This window comes from Pteropus vampyrus, unplaced genomic scaffold, assembly GCF_000151845.1.
Source record: "Pteropus vampyrus isolate Shadow unplaced genomic scaffold, Pvam_2.0 Scaffold396, whole genome shotgun sequence".
NCBI lineage: Eukaryota > Metazoa > Chordata > Mammalia > Chiroptera > Pteropodidae > Pteropus > Pteropus vampyrus.
In genome coordinates this window covers 575958-596370 of record NW_011889177.1, presented here as the reverse complement: position 1 = coordinate 596370, position 20413 = coordinate 575958, and the positions used below count along the sequence as shown (strand labels likewise).

The 20413-nt window shown below is 44.8% G+C and overlaps 1 protein-coding gene across 1 annotated transcript in view; it reads left to right on the top strand.

Moving 5' to 3' along the window:
• Positions 1-20413, top strand: part of ESYT2 (extended synaptotagmin 2) — a gene marked incomplete at its 3' end in the record, with an annotated part of 44917 nt that overhangs the window by 9560 nt on the left and 14944 nt on the right. Inside the window, exons 5-13 of the mRNA XM_023523602.1 lie at positions 1779-1851; positions 2077-2166; positions 8954-9009; positions 12624-12744; positions 13712-13888; positions 14582-14664; positions 15998-16046; positions 17163-17252; positions 17685-17780. Coding sequence (XP_023379370.1) covers positions 1779-1851; positions 2077-2166; positions 8954-9009; positions 12624-12744; positions 13712-13888; positions 14582-14664; positions 15998-16046; positions 17163-17252; positions 17685-17780 — 835 coding nt within the window. The remainder of the gene's footprint in view (positions 1-1778; positions 1852-2076; positions 2167-8953; positions 9010-12623; positions 12745-13711; positions 13889-14581; positions 14665-15997; positions 16047-17162; positions 17253-17684; positions 17781-20413) is intronic.

The following is a 20413-nucleotide window of genomic DNA, read 5'->3' as shown; positions in this document are numbered from 1 at the left end:
ACAGTATGCAGGAAGGAACCACATGATCTTCTCAGTTTGTATCCGAAAAAGCATTTGACAAAATTCAACTCTGTTTCATGATAACATTCAAACTAGGGAAGAAGGAAACTACTTCAGCACAAAAAAGGCATGAATGAGAAACAGCAGACATCATCTTTAGTGGTAAAACACAAAGCTTTTCCTCTAAGGTCAAGAACAAGGCAGGGACACTTGCTCTTACCACTATTCAACATGGTACTGGGAGGCAATTAGGTAAGAAAAATAAAAGGCATCCAGGTTGGAAAGGAAGAAGCGACATTATCTCTGTTCACACATGATATTCTCTACGTAGGAAGATGTCAGGATCACACAAAAAATCCTCTTAGAACTAATAAATGAATTTAGCAAAGTAACAGAATACAAAATCAACACACACAAAAATCAGTTTCATTCTGTACACTAACAATGAACAACCCAAAAAGGAAGTTAAGAAAACAATTTCATTTACAATAGAATCAAAAAGAATAAAATACTTAGGAATTAACTTAACCAAGCAGGTGAAAGACATACAATGAAAACTACAAAACATTCTGTGAGAAATTAAAGAAGGTCCATGCTCATGGTTTGGAAGACTTAATAATGTCAAATGTCAGCACTGAACGTCCTCTGTAGCATCAGTAAAATGCATGTGACCACATATCTGATAAGGGATTGGGCTCAGAATATACAGAGCACTCCTGCAACTCAACAACGACAAAATAACCTGACTCCAAAAATGGGCAAAGAACCTGAATAGACCTTTCTCTAAAGATGATGTACAAATGGACAATAGGCATATGAAAAGATGCTCTGACTCGCTAATAATCAGGGAAATGCAAATCAAAACTATAATATGCCACCTTACACCCATTAAGATGGCTACTATTAAAAACAAAACGAAACTGTTGGTGAGGCTGTGGAGAAATTGGGGCCCTTGTGCACTGTTGATGAGGACGTAAAATGGTGCAGCTGCTGTGGAAAACTTAAACATAGAATTACCATATGACGCAGCAGTTCCACTTCTGGGTATTTACCCACAGGAACCAAAAGTAAGCTCTCAGAGATATCTGCGCACCCACGTTTATAGCAGCCTCATCCACAACAGTTAAGAAATGTTCAGTGACAGATGAATGTATAAGCAAAGTGTGGCGTATACGTTCAGTGGAGTATTCAGCCTTTAAAAAGGAGATCCTACAACATGCTACAACATGGATGAACCATGAGGACATCATACTACATGAAATAAACCTGTCACAAAAGGACAAGTCCTGTATATATGAGATTATAGAGTGATCAGATTCAGAGACAAAGTAGAACAGTGGTTACTGGTAGTAGGTATGGGGAAGGAGTGATTGAAAGGTTTCCAACCTTTGACATCACAGAGTCCTGGGCTCTGCTAGTTTTCTCAGGATGGTGGAGCATGCGCGCAAAATTTCTTCGTGGAGAAATATAATCTAAGCTTTTTTGTGTTTTAAACAAACACAGTTGTTTGTAAAACACATGAAAATGACATTCCACCAAGACATTGCTCCAGCACTGCCCTTCGGGAGGTGACTTTTGTAGCTACACCTAAGTCTGCAGCAGACCCCACCGTTGGGCGGTGGTGTCGAATCAGCGTGACATCTACAACGCTGGCATGGGCCACAGCTTACAGCTTTGCCTACAGCCTGGTTTTAGTTGCTTTACTATTATTATAGATTATACGCTTTCCAGGTCTGTGGTGATTAAGAGAATGTAATACAGAACTTTTTCTTTACTAGTTTTGTAGGAAATTGTGAGATTGATTTGGAGATCAAGCGATATTTTTGTAGAGCCGGTGTGCAAAGTATACAGGTAAGTTTTTTTAAATTTTATAGTCTTCTAAAATTCTCTATGCTTTATTCATAAAAAAAAAAAGGTGACGTTTTTATTAACTCAGAATTTCTTTGAAGTTAAGTGTTTATCTGTAGAGAAAGCTGTGGTCAGATGCTCAGGTGAACACACATCTCATTCTTACATCAGTAAATGGCCTGTGGAATTGCTTGCTGTTACATGTTTTGGTTTCCCGTTTGAATTTAGATTCACGGTACAATGCGGGTGATCCTGGAACCGCTGATCGGAGACATGCCCTTAGTGGGAGCTTTGTCTATCTTCTTTCTCAGGAAGCCAGTAAGTTGACGTTTATTTCATCCTTATCCTCCCATTCACTGACAAGAATACGGACATATGTAAGGGTATATGAAGCAGAGAAATAGTTCTCTCCTTAGCTCTCGTCTTCCTTTCTGATGTGTGAATACTGTGAGTGTTTATACCTCTATATGCCCGAATGGAGAGCTTAATATCTTTGGATAGACACCTTTTTTCCTGAGTATAAAAATAATATATTTGTTACAGAAAATTTGATAACAGAATATTTTTAAACGAACACTCAGCATCTATCACTGAGTATGATGATTTATAGATGTTTGCTCATTTAATCCTCATACTTCTGTATTTAAATACCAGCACGGTTTCCTATTACTGACCAGAAATTTAGTCTAGTTTGTCCAGGTCACAGAAGCAGTAAGCCTGAAGTGCGTGCCTAGACCAGCCCAGCCTGACAGAGCTGCAGTTTTCACAGTGGGTCCCCTTACTGCTCCCACAGACAGAGGCTCCATCATTCCCATGCAGTGCCTGCCTTTCGTGGCATGTTTAATGAATTGCACAGTTATACACTAGGTTTCTAAAAGTCCTAAAGATTTTTTTGACTGAAGTATATCCCAACACTTGAATAAGCTATAATAAATGTTATCATTTCACATTGTTAGCTACATATATTATTCCACTTTTTGTTATAAGTCAATACTTTGTATTAGCCACCAAAATAAGGCAACAAACTTATTCCTTCCTAGACTTCTCCTCACCTAGAGTCCTCCCCCTCACCTTGGCTCCCCCTCACCTGGGCTCCTGCAGCTTCTTGCTGGCATTCTGCCGCAGCTCTGTCCTCAGTAGACTTTACCACTGGGGCAGCTTCCTGAGGTGCAGTCTGACCCACTAGGGATCGTGTTCACTTGTGGCCACTCATCCTGGTCTTCTAGACGGAGTCAACTCCCCATCCTCATTTCCTGGCACTGGCCCAGTGAGCACGCCAAGTGTCAAAGGTGCCAAGCCTGCCATCCCTCATCTTTCCCCTTTCCCAGAATGCTGTCTTCGGCCCTGGTCTCCTTTCCAGGGAGAGGCGGTCAGGTTTCCTGCTCACTCCCATGGCGCTCATACCGTCTACTTCTCATTAAGTCTTGGAAAGCCATAGCCGTCTCCATACAGTTCAGCACGTGTCTGATGGATGAATTGATCTGTTTCTCAAACACCTCTTCACAATGTGCCATTTTTACAACCTTCGAGGAGTCCCGTCTGCACGCACCATTAACATCACGTATACTTTAAAACGGGAATATTGATTGTATAATTTGATTCAAATAACAATACAGGTTACTGTTAGGTTTCTAAAATATGGGTTTATTTAGGTCAAACTACAAATGGTACTTTTTCTGTATAAAAACACAAGAATTAGTTGTCATTTTCTGTTACCACTAACACGACTCTCATTCGCTTTTTATGGCGTAAATAATGGGCTTATTTTAGGTGTATTTTAACTATGGTGGGCCCCCCCTCATCTGTGGTTTTGGTTTCACTTACCCATGGTGAATCATGATCTGAAAATATTAAGTGGAAAATTTCAGAAATAAACAATTCATAAGTTTTAAATTTTGTGCCTTTCCGAGCAGCACAGTGAAATCTCACATTGTCCTGCTCCATCCTGCCTCGGGGCGAGTCATCCCTTCTCCACCGTCCCCGTGCTGCGGATCCCACCCACCCGTTAGTCACTTAGTAGACGCCTCGGTTTTCAGATAGGCCTCACGGAACCACAGTGCTTGTGTTCAAGTAACTCTTATTTTATTGTTATAATTGTCCTATTTTATTAGTAGTGATTGTTTTAATCTCATAAAGTAAACTTGATTATAGGTATACGCGTGTAGGAAAAAATACAGCGTAGGTAGGGTTCGGTGCTGGCCATGGTTTTGGGCATCCACTGGGTGGGGGTCTTGGAGCTTATCGCCCTCAGACCGGGAGACAACTGTACACAAACATGGTAAAATTTGCAAGCTGTTAAGGGCCTCTGTGTTAAATTTTAATTTATTAAAAATTTGAGAAATGATTCATAAAAGATTTTAAATCCACGTTTTTTTCTCCACGTACAAGTTGTTTAAAGCCAGTATGTTTAAGAGAGACTTCCTTCATTAACGAGTATAAAAAATAATCTTCAGCAAATTGCTAAGTATTTTTACTTTACAGGGAATTTTTAACAATTTAAAGAGAGGCTCTTTTTCCATTTGGAATGTAATAAAATCCAAATCTTTATTCCTCAGAACTTAGTGTGGATCTTCCATAGGTATGTTTACCTTAAAAATAACATCATAATATTAACTTCCAATTAAGTTTTAGTGGTCAGAAAAGAAGGATGAAGCCGTGAAAAGTTAAGAATCATTTATTTCCTTAAATGGTGAGTAAAGTCACCAAACGTATGCTTCGGAGAGCAGGGAATTTTTTTCAGTTACTTTCAACTGGAAAATATGAGAACAGAATTCACTGCTGGCTGCCAAGTAATTCTTCTCACCCTAGTGAAAAATACAGCTAGAGAGATTTGTTGGGTTTTGGGGTTTTTTTTTTGTTTTTGTTTTTGTTTTTTTTTTGACTATCCAGATGATTTAGAAGCACAGTGTGAGAGACTCCTATGAAACCTTTACACATTTTTCTGCTTGTTGATTTTTTAGATGAGTTTCAATGATGTGCCACCTTTTAAAAAAAGGAAACAAAAGGATTCTGAAGGGAGGGACTTCTGGAGCGCAGTGGAGGGCAGCTTAGCGTGGTGGTTACGTGACACACTTGGCCTCCGTGCAGCCTGGTATTCCAGTCCTGAGTCTTTTCTCTTCTTACTGTGTCTCTGAGCAACTGACTTAATTTCTGTAAACCTGTTTCCCCATGTGTAACTTGGGGATTCCAGTAATACCTACCTCACGAGATCAGATGTGAATATACAGTGTCAATGGATGTAAAACACTTAAGACAATGCCTGGCACGTACAAGTCCTCAGATTTTTAAGAAGTTAAATATTTTCCTGTATGTAAGTTTAGCGTTCTGGTGGTGTCCTGAGACCAGAGGTCAAATTTTGGTAAGCACGAAAGCTTGGCGAAAGTTCTGGTCAGAGTCAGTGTCTACCCTTGGACGTGCCCCTCATGCCCCTTGGAGAGCTGTCGGGGTCACCCTGGGGTATACTCTTAGGGGTGTTTCAGGATCCTCAGGTCTTTCTACACCTGTTCCAAGAGTACCAGTTAGGCCAGAGCGCGCCTGGGAGGTCTTCAGAACTTCTCCGGGAGGCGGTTGAACTTGCTCTGCATGGGTTTATGCAAAGGGGATGCTCCCAGCTGCAGAGGACATGCTTCTCGAGTCTGAGCCACAGATGATGTTTCTTCATCTGTAAGATGGAACAGCTTCTTTTTAGAGTGATTGTGAGAAGAAATTGAGTCCTCTTAGCTAGGAGTCCAGCAGTTGGTACATTAAGCAAAGGAGGAAAAAAGGAAGGGCTTTATTTAAAAATAAAAATAGCATGTGTTGATGTCTCATGAAACCTACACAGGGGCTGCGGTTGAGCATGAGGAACAGCCTGGAACACAGACCCTGAAAGGCACCGTGACTGTCTCTCCCATGCCTGTTACTCTTTGCTCTGTTCTCTCTGGCTGAGGCCAGCTCCCTTGGGTCCTCCAGTCCACATGCCAGAGTCATGGCGGCCAGCGCCCCCAAGAGGTAGCGAGTCTCCTTGCTTTCCCTCCGCCCCTCCCTTCCCTGTTCCAGCTGGGTTAGATGCAGAACCCTAGTCCCGTGGGAGCGGGTGGATTGCAGAAGGAGCTTCGATAAGGCTCCCAGAAGCCATTTGACAGCACTGCGTAGGAGGCAGGCTGGCAAACAGGTCCCCCGGACTGAGGAGGGTCCCAGACCCACCCCTCATATTAAGTCACTGCAGCCACTTGAGGGTGTTTATCCTGCCTGGTCTTTTATGAGTTTCTTGGCACTGTGGTTTGATGGCTTTCACTAGTTTGGATGGTCGCTGCACCCGTGGTGAGGACAGGCGCTCTGCGTTATCCCGGCCCGTCTGGGGACTTGGAGCTGGCACTCTTTCCATGCCCTGTGCCCTCCTCCTGCCTTTGGTTTCCTTGAGTCTCGTGCGGGTGGGTTTGTGCATATTGATCCGGCAGTACAGTCTCTAAGTAGCAGGGCTGGGGGGACGTCCTGCCCTCCCCAAGGCGTGCAGGGCATCTTCTCTTGTTTTCCTGTCCCCCAGCAGCAACAAGCCTTGACCTATGTGTCCCTTGCCCAGTGGCTTCTGTTCCTTATCTTGGAAGGTGGGTCTCGTGTCCTTCGGCAGCAGCTGCTCCTTTCCCAGCTGCACCCCTGCAGGAAGTGTCCCCTGTCCCTGGTCTTTGCATAGCCTGCAGCGCGCACACAGTGCTTGGCCCACCAAGTGGGCTGCCCCTGCCCTTGTCTGTGGATCCCACAGGATTTTGCTGGCTCGCCCACACTTGGCCTTTAGCATTTAGGATCTAGCTAGAATCGTCTGACATCCCCTTTGGTGGCCTCGTCCTCCCCAGAGCTGCCTCTGAGGAAGGGTTTCAGGCTGGCTGGCCGCCCTGTCACTGCAGCTCTCTTGTGCATTCAAGAGTGATGCTTTTCTAGTTTTCTGCATCGCAAGTGGAAGCTGGAAGTCCCAGGAGCTTTAAACCATAGGGAAAACATTCTTGACCTTTCCCACCAGCCCATGTCGACTAATTCAGAAACACTGGGGAAGGGTGGGAGCCGCCAGTCTGTTTTTAACGAGCTTCCCAGGTGATTCGTAGTTTGTACTGCAGGGCGAATGCACTTAAGATGCCTGGTGTCTTGTAAGTGCTGAGATAAACGGTTGCTGTTGTTGAACTGTGAATTTTAACTGTGTTCATCAGACAACACATATGGAAAAGCAGGTGAGGGCACGTCTGATCTGCATGAGGACCACGGACGTGTCTGTGCTGTACAGGGTGAAGCGTGACCTGTTACTCGTTCCGTTTCTCCTGGAAGAGCCGCCCAGAGAGGTGGTGTCACGCCTTCGGAAAGACGATTCGGGCTCTTCAGTGTCCCCAGACGTCTTCGTCATCCCGGCGCAGGGGGCACGGGCGCCGTCATTTTTTAGTTGCTTGTCCCTCCCCACACATTCCGCCCTGTGTCCCTGTGCAGACTTTCCAGACTCAGCTTTCAAGCCTCCCATAACTCGTTCTCACACTCACACTCCCTCTCATGCACCGCCCCTTCTCCCCTCTCCACTCTGGGCACTTCTCTTCCCCAGCCTCCCCTGTGCTCAGGGACATGTCAGCTCCCTCTTCGGAGCCTTGAACATGGGGCCCCTTCGCCTGGGGCCTTCTTTCTTGCATTCACATCTCTTCTCAAACCCAGCTGAGTTCTGTTCTCAAAATCCTGCATCTTCCTCCCCGGTATTCTGTTTCTCTGAACTCGGGTACCATTTAAATGCACTTCATCGTTTTGACAAGCGTCATGTGAGTAGGCCTTCCGTCACTTATAATCTTTAGTGACCTGTCTGTAGACAGCGCCTCTCATTAGTTTGGGAGTGTTCCCTTAAGCTTTCTGATTCAGCAAGATGCCCAGGTCTGGAATCCGCTGTTTTTTCAGGGTCCCTGGTTTATTGTAGGGGAAATGCCTGCAGGGATGATGGGGTGCTGGGGAGTGTGGTGCTCCCGTTCGTCACTGCTTCTCGGCCTCTTCTTTTACGGGGTGGGTGGCACGAGTTCATGCTGTGAGCCATGCGCATATGTATCTCCTTTCTCCCATGAAGAAAAATTTTAGTCTTTCAGGACTTATAAAAATTATTGCTTTTTAGTCTTTCCAAAAGAGCCTTGCCTCTTCTAGTTCACATGTATTTATAACCATCCACTTCCCAGAGGGATTTGAGCTGGAATTCATTACTCCAGCTATTTGGGTAATTGAGATCATGTAATTTTACTTAGCATTTCTTCCACAAATAAAACCACAAAGCACAAGTGATTTTGTGATATGCAGTATCCATTTTTATAGGAAAATCAGTGTTTCTGATCAGTAGTTTTTACCTATCCACATGCACTTATTGGAATCTTAGCCAACTATATAGGAATCATTCTAAGATAAATGCCCACTAGAAAAACGAGCAAACAAATACAAAGGTTGAATGAATGGATGGAACATGCCCCACTAATATCAGGAAAATGCAAATTGAAACAGTGATAAAGTACCATTTTTTAACTGCCAGATTTTTAATATCTCTTTTTGGTGAGGGTATAAAGAAAGGACATTTTCGTACACTTGTGGTAGGGATATAAATCGGTGCAATATTTCTTTAGGGTAATTAGGTAGTCACTGTCAACACAAATGAACATGTGTCTTTGACCAAAACGTCTACTTTGTTTGAATGCTAGTTTGTGTATATGTACAAGAACATGTATACAAAAAAAATAGTCACTATTTAATAAAAAAATGTTTAAAAAAATAATAAAATAGTAACCAATGTCACCCCAATAAATTTAATAAAAAACAAATTAAAAAAAGAATCACTGAATCTTCACTTAAAAGAGAAGTTATAAGTATTCTAAGTGCCCATTAGTAGGAAAATGGGTATATAAATTATTATATGATTTTACTGGAGAAAACTATGACATCACAAAACAAAACAGACGGCTCTCATATCACCAACAAGGGATGATGGCCTCGATGTTTTCTAGAGTGCAAAATGAGTTGCAGGACAGTATTTTTATAAAGAAACAACCTATATGATTTGATTTGGAAATTGGAAATAATTTGGATATGAAATATTTTTGTCCTTTTTTTTTTTTTTTTTTTACAGCTTTTAGAAATTAACTGGACAGGCCTGACCAACCTTCTCGATATCCCTGGGCTGAAGTAAGTGTCACTTCGTGTCTTGTTAGCGTGTCGACCATGTTGTGAGAGCAGGGCCCAGCCGTCAAGGCCCGTCTCCCGCAGGCAGACTCTACGCCTCCTCGGCAGGCTGTCATCTGAGACTGCAGCACAGAGGCTGCAGCTGGGCTCTGCCGCTGGGCTCCCCGTAACCACGTCTGCGATCATCCAGACCGGCAGAAGCAGAGGGGTCAGGGCTTAGGGCCTTCGGACCGAGTCGCTCACTCTTTTTGCTTTTCATTCACCAGGAAGCAGCTTTTTAGTTTTGGTGTTTTAGAATAGTAGCAGCCTTTCCACATCCTACAAATTAATTTTTAAGTTCAGTTTTTATTATTTTTTGAGAAAAGTAAAACTTTAAAAGCGAATATTTTCAGAACTAGCCCTTCCTGGGTTCTTTTCAAGCTGCAGCCACTCCTTGGAGGGTAGCCGGCATCAGGTCCTGAGGGTGGTGGCGGGGCGAGAAGCCGAAGTTCCCGCATTGTCGCCACGGGGCCCCTGCGTTGTCTCTAGCCACCAGGTCTCAGCCACGAGGTCGTTGTCTCCAGTGAGCCTGTGAAGCCATCAGGGCACATCCCTGCTATGAGAGAAGTGACGTCCTCTGGGTTGTGTCACAATCCATCTGTCCTACCTGGCGGAGGGTGACTTGACAGTAACTACCAAGTGGGAAATTCTGAGATCATAGCGTTGAAACTTGGTTTTGCTGGTTTTACTGTTGTATCTGAAGGTTAAAATGCATTATTTATTGGTTAAAGTTACATATGTTTCTAATGGGTACTTGGCTAATCTGTGGATTTCCCCCCCGCCCCGACAAAGTAGCTTAGAAATTCTGAAAGCTTTGGGTTTAGTCTATTTTTTCCTAGTCTTGTATATTTATGCCCCTGAAATGACCATTAAAATTTTATTTTGTTTCATTATCAGGGAAAAATTAAGATTTTAATAGTTATAATAATGAAACCTTTTTTTTTTTAGGTACCGTAGTTTACTGGATGTAGGAAAATACTGTTATCTGTAAAAGATCTTTGGGAAGAAAGTATAACTTAAAAAAATATTTGTTAGAATGTTCGTTAGGACTCCAGTGGTCTTAACTAAGTAAATGGGTAATTAAGTACTTTTCTTAAAGACAGGATGTTCCTGCCTCGAACAGTGTGTTCTGAGTGCCTGCTCCTGGCCAGCCTGACCTCGGTGCAGCGTGCGGCTGTGCACAGTGCACGGCATGCCTGCTCCCACTCCCATGGCGCTCCCGTCCCACCGAGTGGCCTGGAGTGACTTCAGGTGACTTCAGGCACAGCCAGGTGTTGTGTCCAGATGCTGCCCTTCTCGGCGCGGCCTTGTTTTGGGGCAGCTCTTGCTATGAAGTGGTAGCTTCTGGCTTCTATTCTGCAAGCTTAGCAGCCTCAGTCAAAAAAGAACCTTTTCTTACTAGTTCCAGAAAGAGTTCCAGTGCTGACTTCTGTTTGTCCACTGGAGGCAGAAAAATGCTTGAAAAAGCCCCAGCAAGGGGTGGTGGTGTCCCCAAAAAGAAGAGCTTTTCACCAGAAGTAGGGAGACTGGGAGCTGTTTAGCCTGCAGAAATGAAAAATCCTTGTCATTTAGTGTAGAAAAACGTGTTTGTTCTCCTTTCCTCCCTTAAGTGTCATGGAGGGCTGAAATAAACAGGTCGTTGAGCATCTTCTCTGTAAACAGCTCTGTGTTCACTCCCTTGAGGGCGAGCCAGAGGCCGTGCTCTGCCCTGAGGAGCCTGCAGCTCAGGAAAGTCAGTCCCGAGTCTTCGTTTAACAGGGAGACATGCACACAGGCATGCGTGTCCACACGGAGATGCGTACGTGCTGACATGTGCACAGGCAGCTCCTTTTGATGTACTGATTTTATGTGTAGGGCAGGTTCTTTTAAATAGCCATAGATTCTAGCCATTGTTTTATAAACATTTTTATGTATGTAATGTGCAAAATATACGTTTATCTTCTACATATAGAATTATATATATCATTAAAATATATATGACTACATATATAATTGTGTAAGCTTTATGTATGTACATACATACATAACAAAATTTAGGCTACTATTTCTCACTCAGACTGTCTATAAATAAAACACAGCTTGGCAAGTCTTACGTCGTAAAAGTAAATATTCAGTAACTTTGAACCTCACGTAATGGAGTCTCGCCAGGTTTTATAAAATGAGCACTATGTGCTATATTTTTTCACTGCAAATGGGAACCCGAGGAGCCCTAAGCTGAGTGTTGAAGGTTTAGGAAGGGGTGAGAACATGAGAAGCAAGGTGACGAGCAGGGACGGCTGCGAAGGACAGAGGCTTACACTGGGTGGGCGGTGGCTATCCCTGGGTGACAAGACAGGGCAGGCAGAGTGGCCAGGTGGATGGTGACGCTCCAGCAGGCGCCCAGGAGAGGCACCGCAGCCCTGACAGCCGGAGGAGGCTGGGAGCGTTGGAGGGTGGAAAGGCCAGCTGTGGCGGGCGCCTTCCACTGGTGACTAGGGGCCAGAGTCTGCTCAGCGGTAAGGCAGGTGGCAAGGCGCTCGGCCAGCCACCAGGGCGGCGAAGGGATTCTTAAAAGCATTTATGTCATATCTGCTGCCTTCAGTCTTAGATCCTCTGAAAACTATCTCTTGGGGGTGTTGCTGTCTAATTAACTGACCTGTCCACAGGAAGAGGAGTGCTGCCATGGGCTTCTGGGATATTTTCAGTCTTTTCCATGTTGAGCTGCAGGTCCGTAGGTGAGGTCCAGGTCTTACTGAACTTGGACACGCAGCTTGCAGTGTGTGCTTCAGTGTCCACTGAATGACAGTGACTTTCACTCTGTCCCAGTGGATCTTTTGCTTGTGTAGTTACTTTATATATGTGTGTTAATAATTTTAACGTCTGAGAAATGAATATTTTTGAAACTTAGCATTTCCAGAGGTATTCCTCTGTAGAAACGAAGCCTCATTTATGTATGCTGTTAAAAGCGTTCACGCTTAATTCTTACATTTATCCCAAAGAGGAGGCAAAAATGTATTAAAAGTGCATTCATTTCTTTAACCTCCACAGTTTTATTAATATTTCTGAGTTCTCTGTGCAGTGGTATATAATATTTCAAAATTATTACAGTATGCATTTCTTAAATAAAGTGTGAAATGGGAATAAACTGTAAGTTCTTTAAGAGCGATGCATATATATAGCAAGAGAGAATTTACTGTAATAAACATTGAATGAGTAAATGGGGATTGTAGTATTCTCTGAAATTTTATGAATATTTGAAATATTTTGTTAAAAAGTTAATGAAATGTATATCAGTTATTCAATGATTAACGTAGGAATGTATGAAATGTTACTTAGGACATTACAGAATGTAGCCAGAATATGATCTCCTGTTCTCCGAATAAATCTTACGTAATAGTCACCATAGCAGTACCACAGATGAACAATTAAGCGCAGTTTTAAATTGAACTGGTTTTAAATTGGTGTTGGAGAACAGATAACTGACCCTGTGAGTGGGCTATGGTGTAACGTTCGTGGTACGTGCACTGCTGCAGTCTGTGATACTGGCCTCCATGTGCTGTGTGTGATTTTGCTTTGTTCTTTTACCTCCCACCTAACAGTGGTTTGTCAGACACTATCATTTTGGATATAATATCAAACTATCTGGTGCTTCCCAATCGCATCACTGTTCCTCTTGTCAGCGAAGTCCAGATAGCCCAGTTGCGGTTTCCAATACCAAAGGTGAGCATGTCCCAGCCTCGGTTACGCTTACACACAGCCAGCCATGACTCCCTGTGCCTGTAACTTCCTGGTTTCTCCTGACAGCGACCTTGCCGCCTAGGTCTCGGTGCAGTAGGTAGTTGGCCAGCCACACTCCTTACGAGATTGGCTAGTGTGCATCTAGACCTCAGCTGGGAACCTCAAGTCATAAAGGACAGCTGTGACAGCTTGGGTGTCATCTCAGAAAGCCCGTAGTATTTGTACGCAAAGTCATGACAGCTTCGTCCAGGATGGGAACACAAGTTTTCTCTCAGAGTTTAATGAGTAACTGATAGAATGTAAACATCTTTCCATGCTGTTTGGGTCAGGAATGTTACCTAGTAATTTTGTAAAAAAGAGTGTGGGGGAGAATGCTCCCCTAACAAAAGGTAATCTTACTGCCTTTGCCTTTGAAAGAAATCTGAGTGGATACCTTTTATCAATTAAACATTCTAGGGAAAGAGAACTATGTTTAGAGTCTGAGTAGTATTTATTTCAAAGTTTCAGTTTGTATACAATATTATGTATAAAGTAGGATTGCCCATTTCATGGGCACCGAGGGCTCAGCAGTGGGTCTGATACATCCTCTAGCATTAGTGTCACTTCAGAACCAGGCAGGGTCATTCTGTGGCACACAGGGCCCTGTCATCTGACCTCCTGCCCCCTGCGCGAGCTGGCTCCTCAGGCTCCTGGAGCATAGGTCGCTCTGGGACCTGTGCCTGGAGAAGGCTCTGGAGTCATCTGAACGGTCCCGCCCAGATGCCACCGTCCTGCCCTGCTTTGGATTTTCCTTAGCACTGCCATCTGATGCTTTACGTGCTTGTTTGCTGCTTTGCCGCACGAGAAGAGGTCTCTGTTCTCTTCCCTGTGCACCACGCGCTTCGGATGGCCAGCATGCAGCTGTCCGTCTGTGAACCAGTGAGTGGAACACGTCTGCTCTGCTTTCCAGGGTGTCCTGCGGATACATTTCATTGAAGCTCAGGATCTTCAGGGCAAGGATACTTACCTTAAGGGGCTTGTCAAGGGGAAGTCCGACCCCTATGGAGTCATTCGAGTTGGCAACCAAGTCTTCCAGAGCAAGGTCATCAAAGAGAACCTTAGTCCAAAGTGGAATGAGGTGTACGAGGTAAGATTATATACTGTTTTGTAAAATTTTCATTTAATAACACCCGGACATTCTTACACATCAGTAAATATGGATAGACCTGATTTATAGTAGCCATTCACTGAATAGATACCGTCATTTCTTTACCCAAAGAGATCTCGGCTGTTGGGTTCAGCATTTTAGCCCCTGCTGTGCAAGCATGAGGTGGATGCATTTTTCTCCACCTGGCCACCTTTTCCCCAGGTAAAGCTCCTCAAAGTGGGGTTGCTGCACCAGAGGTCACACATGTTGGGAACCACCGGTACGTTCTGCAGAGCTGTTCTGCAGAAGGCAGTGCAGTTCGCTCCACCAGGGCTCATCCCCCCAGGCCCGTCTGCTGCCCGCTTCCCGAATCTCTGGGGGCTGCTTCCTGGTCGGGTATCCCAGGGATGACCTCTGAGCGGAGGGAGCCTGCACCAGGCGGTGGGGCTGTCCTGTTCTGGAGCCTCGGGCTGTAACCCCCGGGAAGCGAACACAGACGAACACAGACCATTAGTATGCGGGCAGCATGTTTCCAGATGAGAGGCGTGCGTGGTTTGCCAGTGAGAGAGTGAGCGCTTCATAAGGACTTAGTGCTGGAGAAGAGTATGTGGTGACACTCGTTGTCTCCATCGTACTCAGGAGATGATGAGATCAATAAAAATGGAAAATAACCACCAGTCATTAATCCTTCAGGCCCTGGTCTATGAACATCCTGGACAGGAATTAGAGATTGAGCTCTTTGATGAAGACCCGGACAAGGACGACTTTCTGGGAAGGTACATCTTTGTGACTGAGCAGAGCGTAGCATTACTCTTTTTAATAACCTCTTAAAACTATAATTCAGAAATAGATTTATGTACATGTTATTTGTATTTTTAAATGGCTTTTAGATGTAACATTTGTTTTACCTTAGGCTTCCTGAAACGTGTTTTATTCCTAACAAGTTGCACATGTTAGTAAGAGAGCGCGCTCTGTCCATCACAGCAGCCAGTAGCCACAGGATTTCAAGACACTTTCTCAGTTGTGCCGGCCCATTTTCAGTGCTCAGGAGGCACATGTGGCCTGAATGCCAGGGCAGCTTTCCAGCTTTCACATCATGCGGGCAATTTTGCTCTGGATCATAGAAATGGGTTTTAAACTTTTTCATTTTGTTGTTTTTTTTTTTTTTTTTCGGGGGGGAGAGGGGATAGTGATTTACATTGTGCCTACACATTAAAAAAATAAATATCAATTTGTTTAATTGAACAACCAGTACAGCTGAAAAAGTGAGCTTTTTGAAAAGTACACTTTAATGTAATCTTTATATTTAACTGAATTTCTTGTGGAGGAAAGATACAGGGATAGATGACAGGTTTGGCCTCAAGAATACTTTATGTGTTACGCTGTGACTTCCGAATTTATTCATGAGACAGTTTAACAAGGAGCAACCAAAAGGTTATAAGTAGGGCAGCGAACAGATCACACTTGCATTTCAGTAAATCCAGACTGATGGGAGTGTCAAGGATGGAGCTGGAGACTGGCGGATACCAGGACACTGGAATAGGCCAGGAAAGAGATGCGGGGCCTGGCCTGGGACAGGAGGAGGAGGAGCGGGGGGAGAGGCGGCTGCAAGAGGAACCGAGGGGAACCACCCACCATTTTGGGCTGGTCCCAGTCCTTGCAGTAGAGTGGGAGTCTAGTGGACACGTCAGGTGTGCAGGCTCCAGACACACGGTGGTCCCCAGCGAGGAGCCAGGTGGGGAAGGCGGCGAAGGCCTAACTTGGGATTCCAGCAGCTGAGCCACAGGGAGCATGGCAGACAGGGCCCATAACCTTGAATACGTTTGGCACGTTATAAACACTGCATGTGGGGAGCCCAGCTTCTTTTACAGCTCCTGGCTCAGCCGAGTGCTCTGGCGCCCCAGAAACTCAGCCCTGCTCTCCTTGCCTCTCTTCACACTCTTGGCTGGAAGCTTGAGGAAGCCTTTGGAAGAAGTCTGGTTCTCGATAAACTGTGTGGCTTTTTGTTTTATTTCTGGAGTGCTTTTTCATAGACAAATGCTTACGGTTATTTCAGCCGTGAGAAGTTTGTTTTTGTGTTCTAAAGTTGTTGTATTGTTATTCCCGTAGCCTTATGATTGATCTTACCGAAGTTGAAAAGGAGCGCCTTTTAGATGAAGTAAGTTTTCTCCCAGTATTGTTCTTTTCTGTTTGATGCACTGAGCACTGCCGCTGCCTGCCACACCTTGTTCTGAAAACGTAACATTTGGCTCACAAATGCTGAGAATGTAGGCCTTTTAGTGATAGCAAAGTGGAAAGAATTTACGAGCCAAATCACGTCGTCTGTATTGGGTACCCAACCCGTGCCGGAGGTTTTCGTGACGGTGCCAGCACAAGCCGACTTTGTTCCAGGCAGGCCCGTGTGGTCCTTTGGGAGGTGGGCAGAGGCCGGGGGAGTAGTGGGCATCCTGAGGCGGCTGGAGTTAATGGCAGAGCTGGCACAGCATACCCACGATTGTTGCGTGCAAGATCTGTAAGTGCAGTGGGAATTGACAGCAAGCGGGATATCACTGTCCGTAAAAGCTATATGAAAAGGAGAAGTAGGTGGTGGCCTCTAAAAGATGGTAAGATTTGGATACGGAAAGCGCAGTTAACCAAATCAGCGGTGCTGCCGCCTGCTTTCGGGGAGCATGTTTCCCCCCCGGGCACATGGCACCCGTGGACAGACGTTTGCGTGCCTGCTGTGTGCGGGTCCCAGGTCGCGGCACAGGGCAGAGGTGGCCGAGCCCAGCACTCGAGGCGGTCTCCTCTTAGCGCTGTGTGTGCAACCCACCCTCAGTTAATTGCTTGGTGGCTTTTCAGCCAAAATCACTGTATGTCATTTTGTTAATTAGTATATAGTGAGGAATAAAAACATAGATGCTTCCTTGATACTGAAATTTAGTATTTGGGCTTGATGTTACATTATCTATGGTCCATAAATGAGACATTTGAATCCTTGTATGTAAATTAGGGGTGAAAATAGTACTTACCTCACGGGGCTTCGCTTGGGTTTGGTGAGTCACTATTTGTGAAGCGTCGAGCGTGGTCTTGGATCACAGGCAGTGCTGTGCAAATCCCGTCGTCATGGACCATGAACCCGTTGTGAGAGCACAGAGCAGATGTGGCAGGGTTTGGGCCTTCAGCGGCAGTGACAGCTGACGCTGTAGTTAGTGAGCGGCTGGTGACATTTGTGGAGCTGTTTAATTTGGATGTCGATTCAGAACTTTTGCTGAACCTATGCTTTTCTCTTCAGTGGTTTACCTTGGACGAGGTCTGCAGAGGAAAGCTGCACTTGAAACTGGAGTGGCTCACGTTAACGACAGACGCCTCTACCCTTGACAAGGTGCTGTGACCTGTGTCCCGGGCAGCCAGCCACTCCTAGCTGAGAGCAGTGTCTACATCAGTTAAAAAAAATCACAACTATACTTTGATTATTAAGCTATAAGCACTGTAGTAGCATCAGGGACGAATTAAAGGTAATAGAATTTTTTAAGAGAGGTTCGCAGGTCATTTGCAACTGTTTCACAAGATCCTGAAAGCTTGTGCCTGACGCAGGGCAGGCGTTTGGGTAGCCACAGGTCACCAGGTGCTTCGTTCAGCTGATTTTACAGAGTCTTATCATTTAAAAGATTTCACTGTTTTCATTCTGCCTGCACCTGTCGCATGGTTTATGTTCCACGTTTCCGATTTTTTTGAGCATTAAAAGCATGGTCAGGCCACAGGAGTCCAAAGTCATGTGTGGACACTGGCTGAGGCTCCTTCTTGTCCCTCGTAGGTGCTGACAGACATCAGAGCCGACAAGGGTCAAGCCAATGATGGGCTCTCCTCTTCTTTGCTGATCTTGTATTTGGATTCAGCGAGGAACCTTCCGGTAGGTCTCGTTGTGGGACTGGGGTGCTCATTTCCACGCTGTGTCGCCTGTCCCTGTTGCTGTGTCTTCACTCTAGCCTGACTGCAGCGGTAGAGAGGGATGGTGTCACTTTGTTGTGCTTCTCACTGGTCATTCAGGATCATCTTCACTCTGACATGTTTTATGGGGCAATCTCTCATACAGAGGAGATCCACACGACTTCCTAGGAGTTAGGGAAGAAGAGATTCTGTAGAAAATCACTGAATATTAAAACTTAGTTGCCTAAGATTTTATTCTTTATTTGGCATGAGAATACAATGAATCAGCTCTGATGACAAATCCAGAGTTCGTCGCGACTGTCGCTTGGCAGGTTGACGGGCGGGACAGCAGTGGGAGGGTGAGTGCTGAGCAGTGCCCTGGCGCCAAGGACACGCTGGCACAGCAGACAGACATGCTATGCTGCCTGGCCGGTCTCCTTCCACACACTCGGTTCCCGGGCGCCGAGGGTGCACTCCCGCTCGTCTGTATCAGAATCGCTTTGCTCTTAGAAAAGCCAGGAAGAGCAGGTTTTAATGGCAGCGACTGTAGCTTGGGGAAGAAAATCATGCAGCTTCAGTCGCGTGAGGCCTGCTGTGGGGCCCCCCACACACAAACACACCCTACCACACTTTAACCCCACTGTTTAGGGCAATGTGCCAGTTAGAAATTTACATCGTTTTGGTAACTTTTTGAGTGCCTATTCACTTGTTCAATAGATGGTCATTTTTGCTTTATTTCATTGTATCAAAGGCCAGTTTTGTTGAAGGAAAGACAGCTGTCCCAGATACATGGTGTTTTCCTCCCAGGATTACATTACATGCTCATTCACGAAGTGTATTTGTACCTGTCACCCGTGTCCCTTCTCCCTTGTGGAGCTAGACGAGAGAGCAGACATGTGACTCAGCCCTTGGAGTACCGCATCTGAGTGCTTCACCTGGAGCTCCAGTGTAGTGTCACCCTCCATGGTTAGACCGTGTCTCCTTTATCTCATGAATTACAAACCCTCATTTCATTTAGCACCTTTCAAGGTTTTAAAATTGTGTTACTTAGGCTTTGCTCAAAAGCATAGTGAGTGTATTTTTGTGCATTAGTATGCTTTATTTAGTTTTTAACAAAATCCGATCACGTTTTCTTTCATCCTGGGAATGTGTAATTGAACTCTTTGTATGTAACTGTATGTACAGTAGACCCTTGACCAACTTGGGGGTTAGGGTGCTGACCCTAAGTGAAAATCCCTATGTAAGTTAGGTCGGCCCTCCGCACGTGAGGGGCCCAACCCGGATTGAAGGCACAGTGGGCCCTGAACCGCCCTTCAGGGACGGTGGCCGAGTTCAGCTTCTCACATGCTTAATTCCTCCGAAGGTATTAACCTTTTGGCCAGGCCTCTGACTCACGTCTGTGGCACTATCTGTAATAATTTCAGTTTGAGGAAAGGTGTTTCATTATTATTTAACTTCTCTACAGAATTTCTTATATGGTAGAATTTTTTGTTTTTAGCCACAATAATGTTTGTTATCTAGTCTTTTATAATGCCTGATGCAAGTGAATTTGCTGTTTATTTTAGGATATGGAGAATAGTATTGCTGAATTGGCAAGAAGGGACTAGGCTTCTCTTCAGAACTGTGTTTTATCACATTTAATTGAAATTTTAATAACATGTAAGCAAAAAAAAAAAGTGAATTTATTAACCTTCTGTTAAGAGGGCCCTTTGCGCATGAAGTGTGCTCTGGCTGTCAGAGGCAGAGAACCTTCGCCAAACTGCTGCCCTGTTGGGTGTTTATTTGAAATGGGAGTGTCCGCCAGCGGCCCTCCCGCGTCCCTGGGCCCCTTGACTCTGCTCCTGCACGCCTGTCGTTGGCGCGGCCTGTGCGCACATTTACCACAACCCACCGTTCTCTGCTTTCTCCCCCATGTCCCCTTTCCTAAGAGTGTCTACGAGGGAAACTTTGGGTGTGGCTACTTAAAAGAGAGGCGAGCGTCGGGACTAGTGTTTTGTGAAAATACTACCTCAGTCTATAGAGCACTATTTGTGAGTTCTCCAGTGTTTTCTTCCTTTTGTTTTAATTGACACTGCTAGAATGTGGACTGGAACTTCTAGTGCCATCTACTCAGTGCTGGAATGACGTGGCATGCTTTTTTATTTCTCGCATGCTTTCAGTTACTGTGTGTGTGTGTTTCTCTTGTGCTTGTTTTGTAAAGTGTAATACACTGTAACTAACACGGTGACTGCATCTGATGAGATGGACGTCCCTGGTGAGTCAGGAAGACCCCATCTGTTCCCAAACTGCTGCTGGCCCACAGAAAAAAGGAAATAAAAGTTCTGTGGAAAAAATGAAGCCATAATGATTCCACTGATTTTTTTTTTCATGATTTATCTCAATGAGAGATGTAAATATTTCTTTAAAAGCTTTCAAAATATTGCCTTAAATCTGCTTTCTCCTCCTGACCAAACAGAAGTATCAAAACCTGGCTTTCCTTAAAGTCCCAAATGTGCCAACAGGGATGGTCAGTGAAGACAAAAATTCACCTGTTACCCTGAAAACTTGCCTTCTCCCCCACTGTTTAAACAGAGTTCCTAAGAGAGAAAAAAGTTATTGGGTTTATAATTCAGCTTC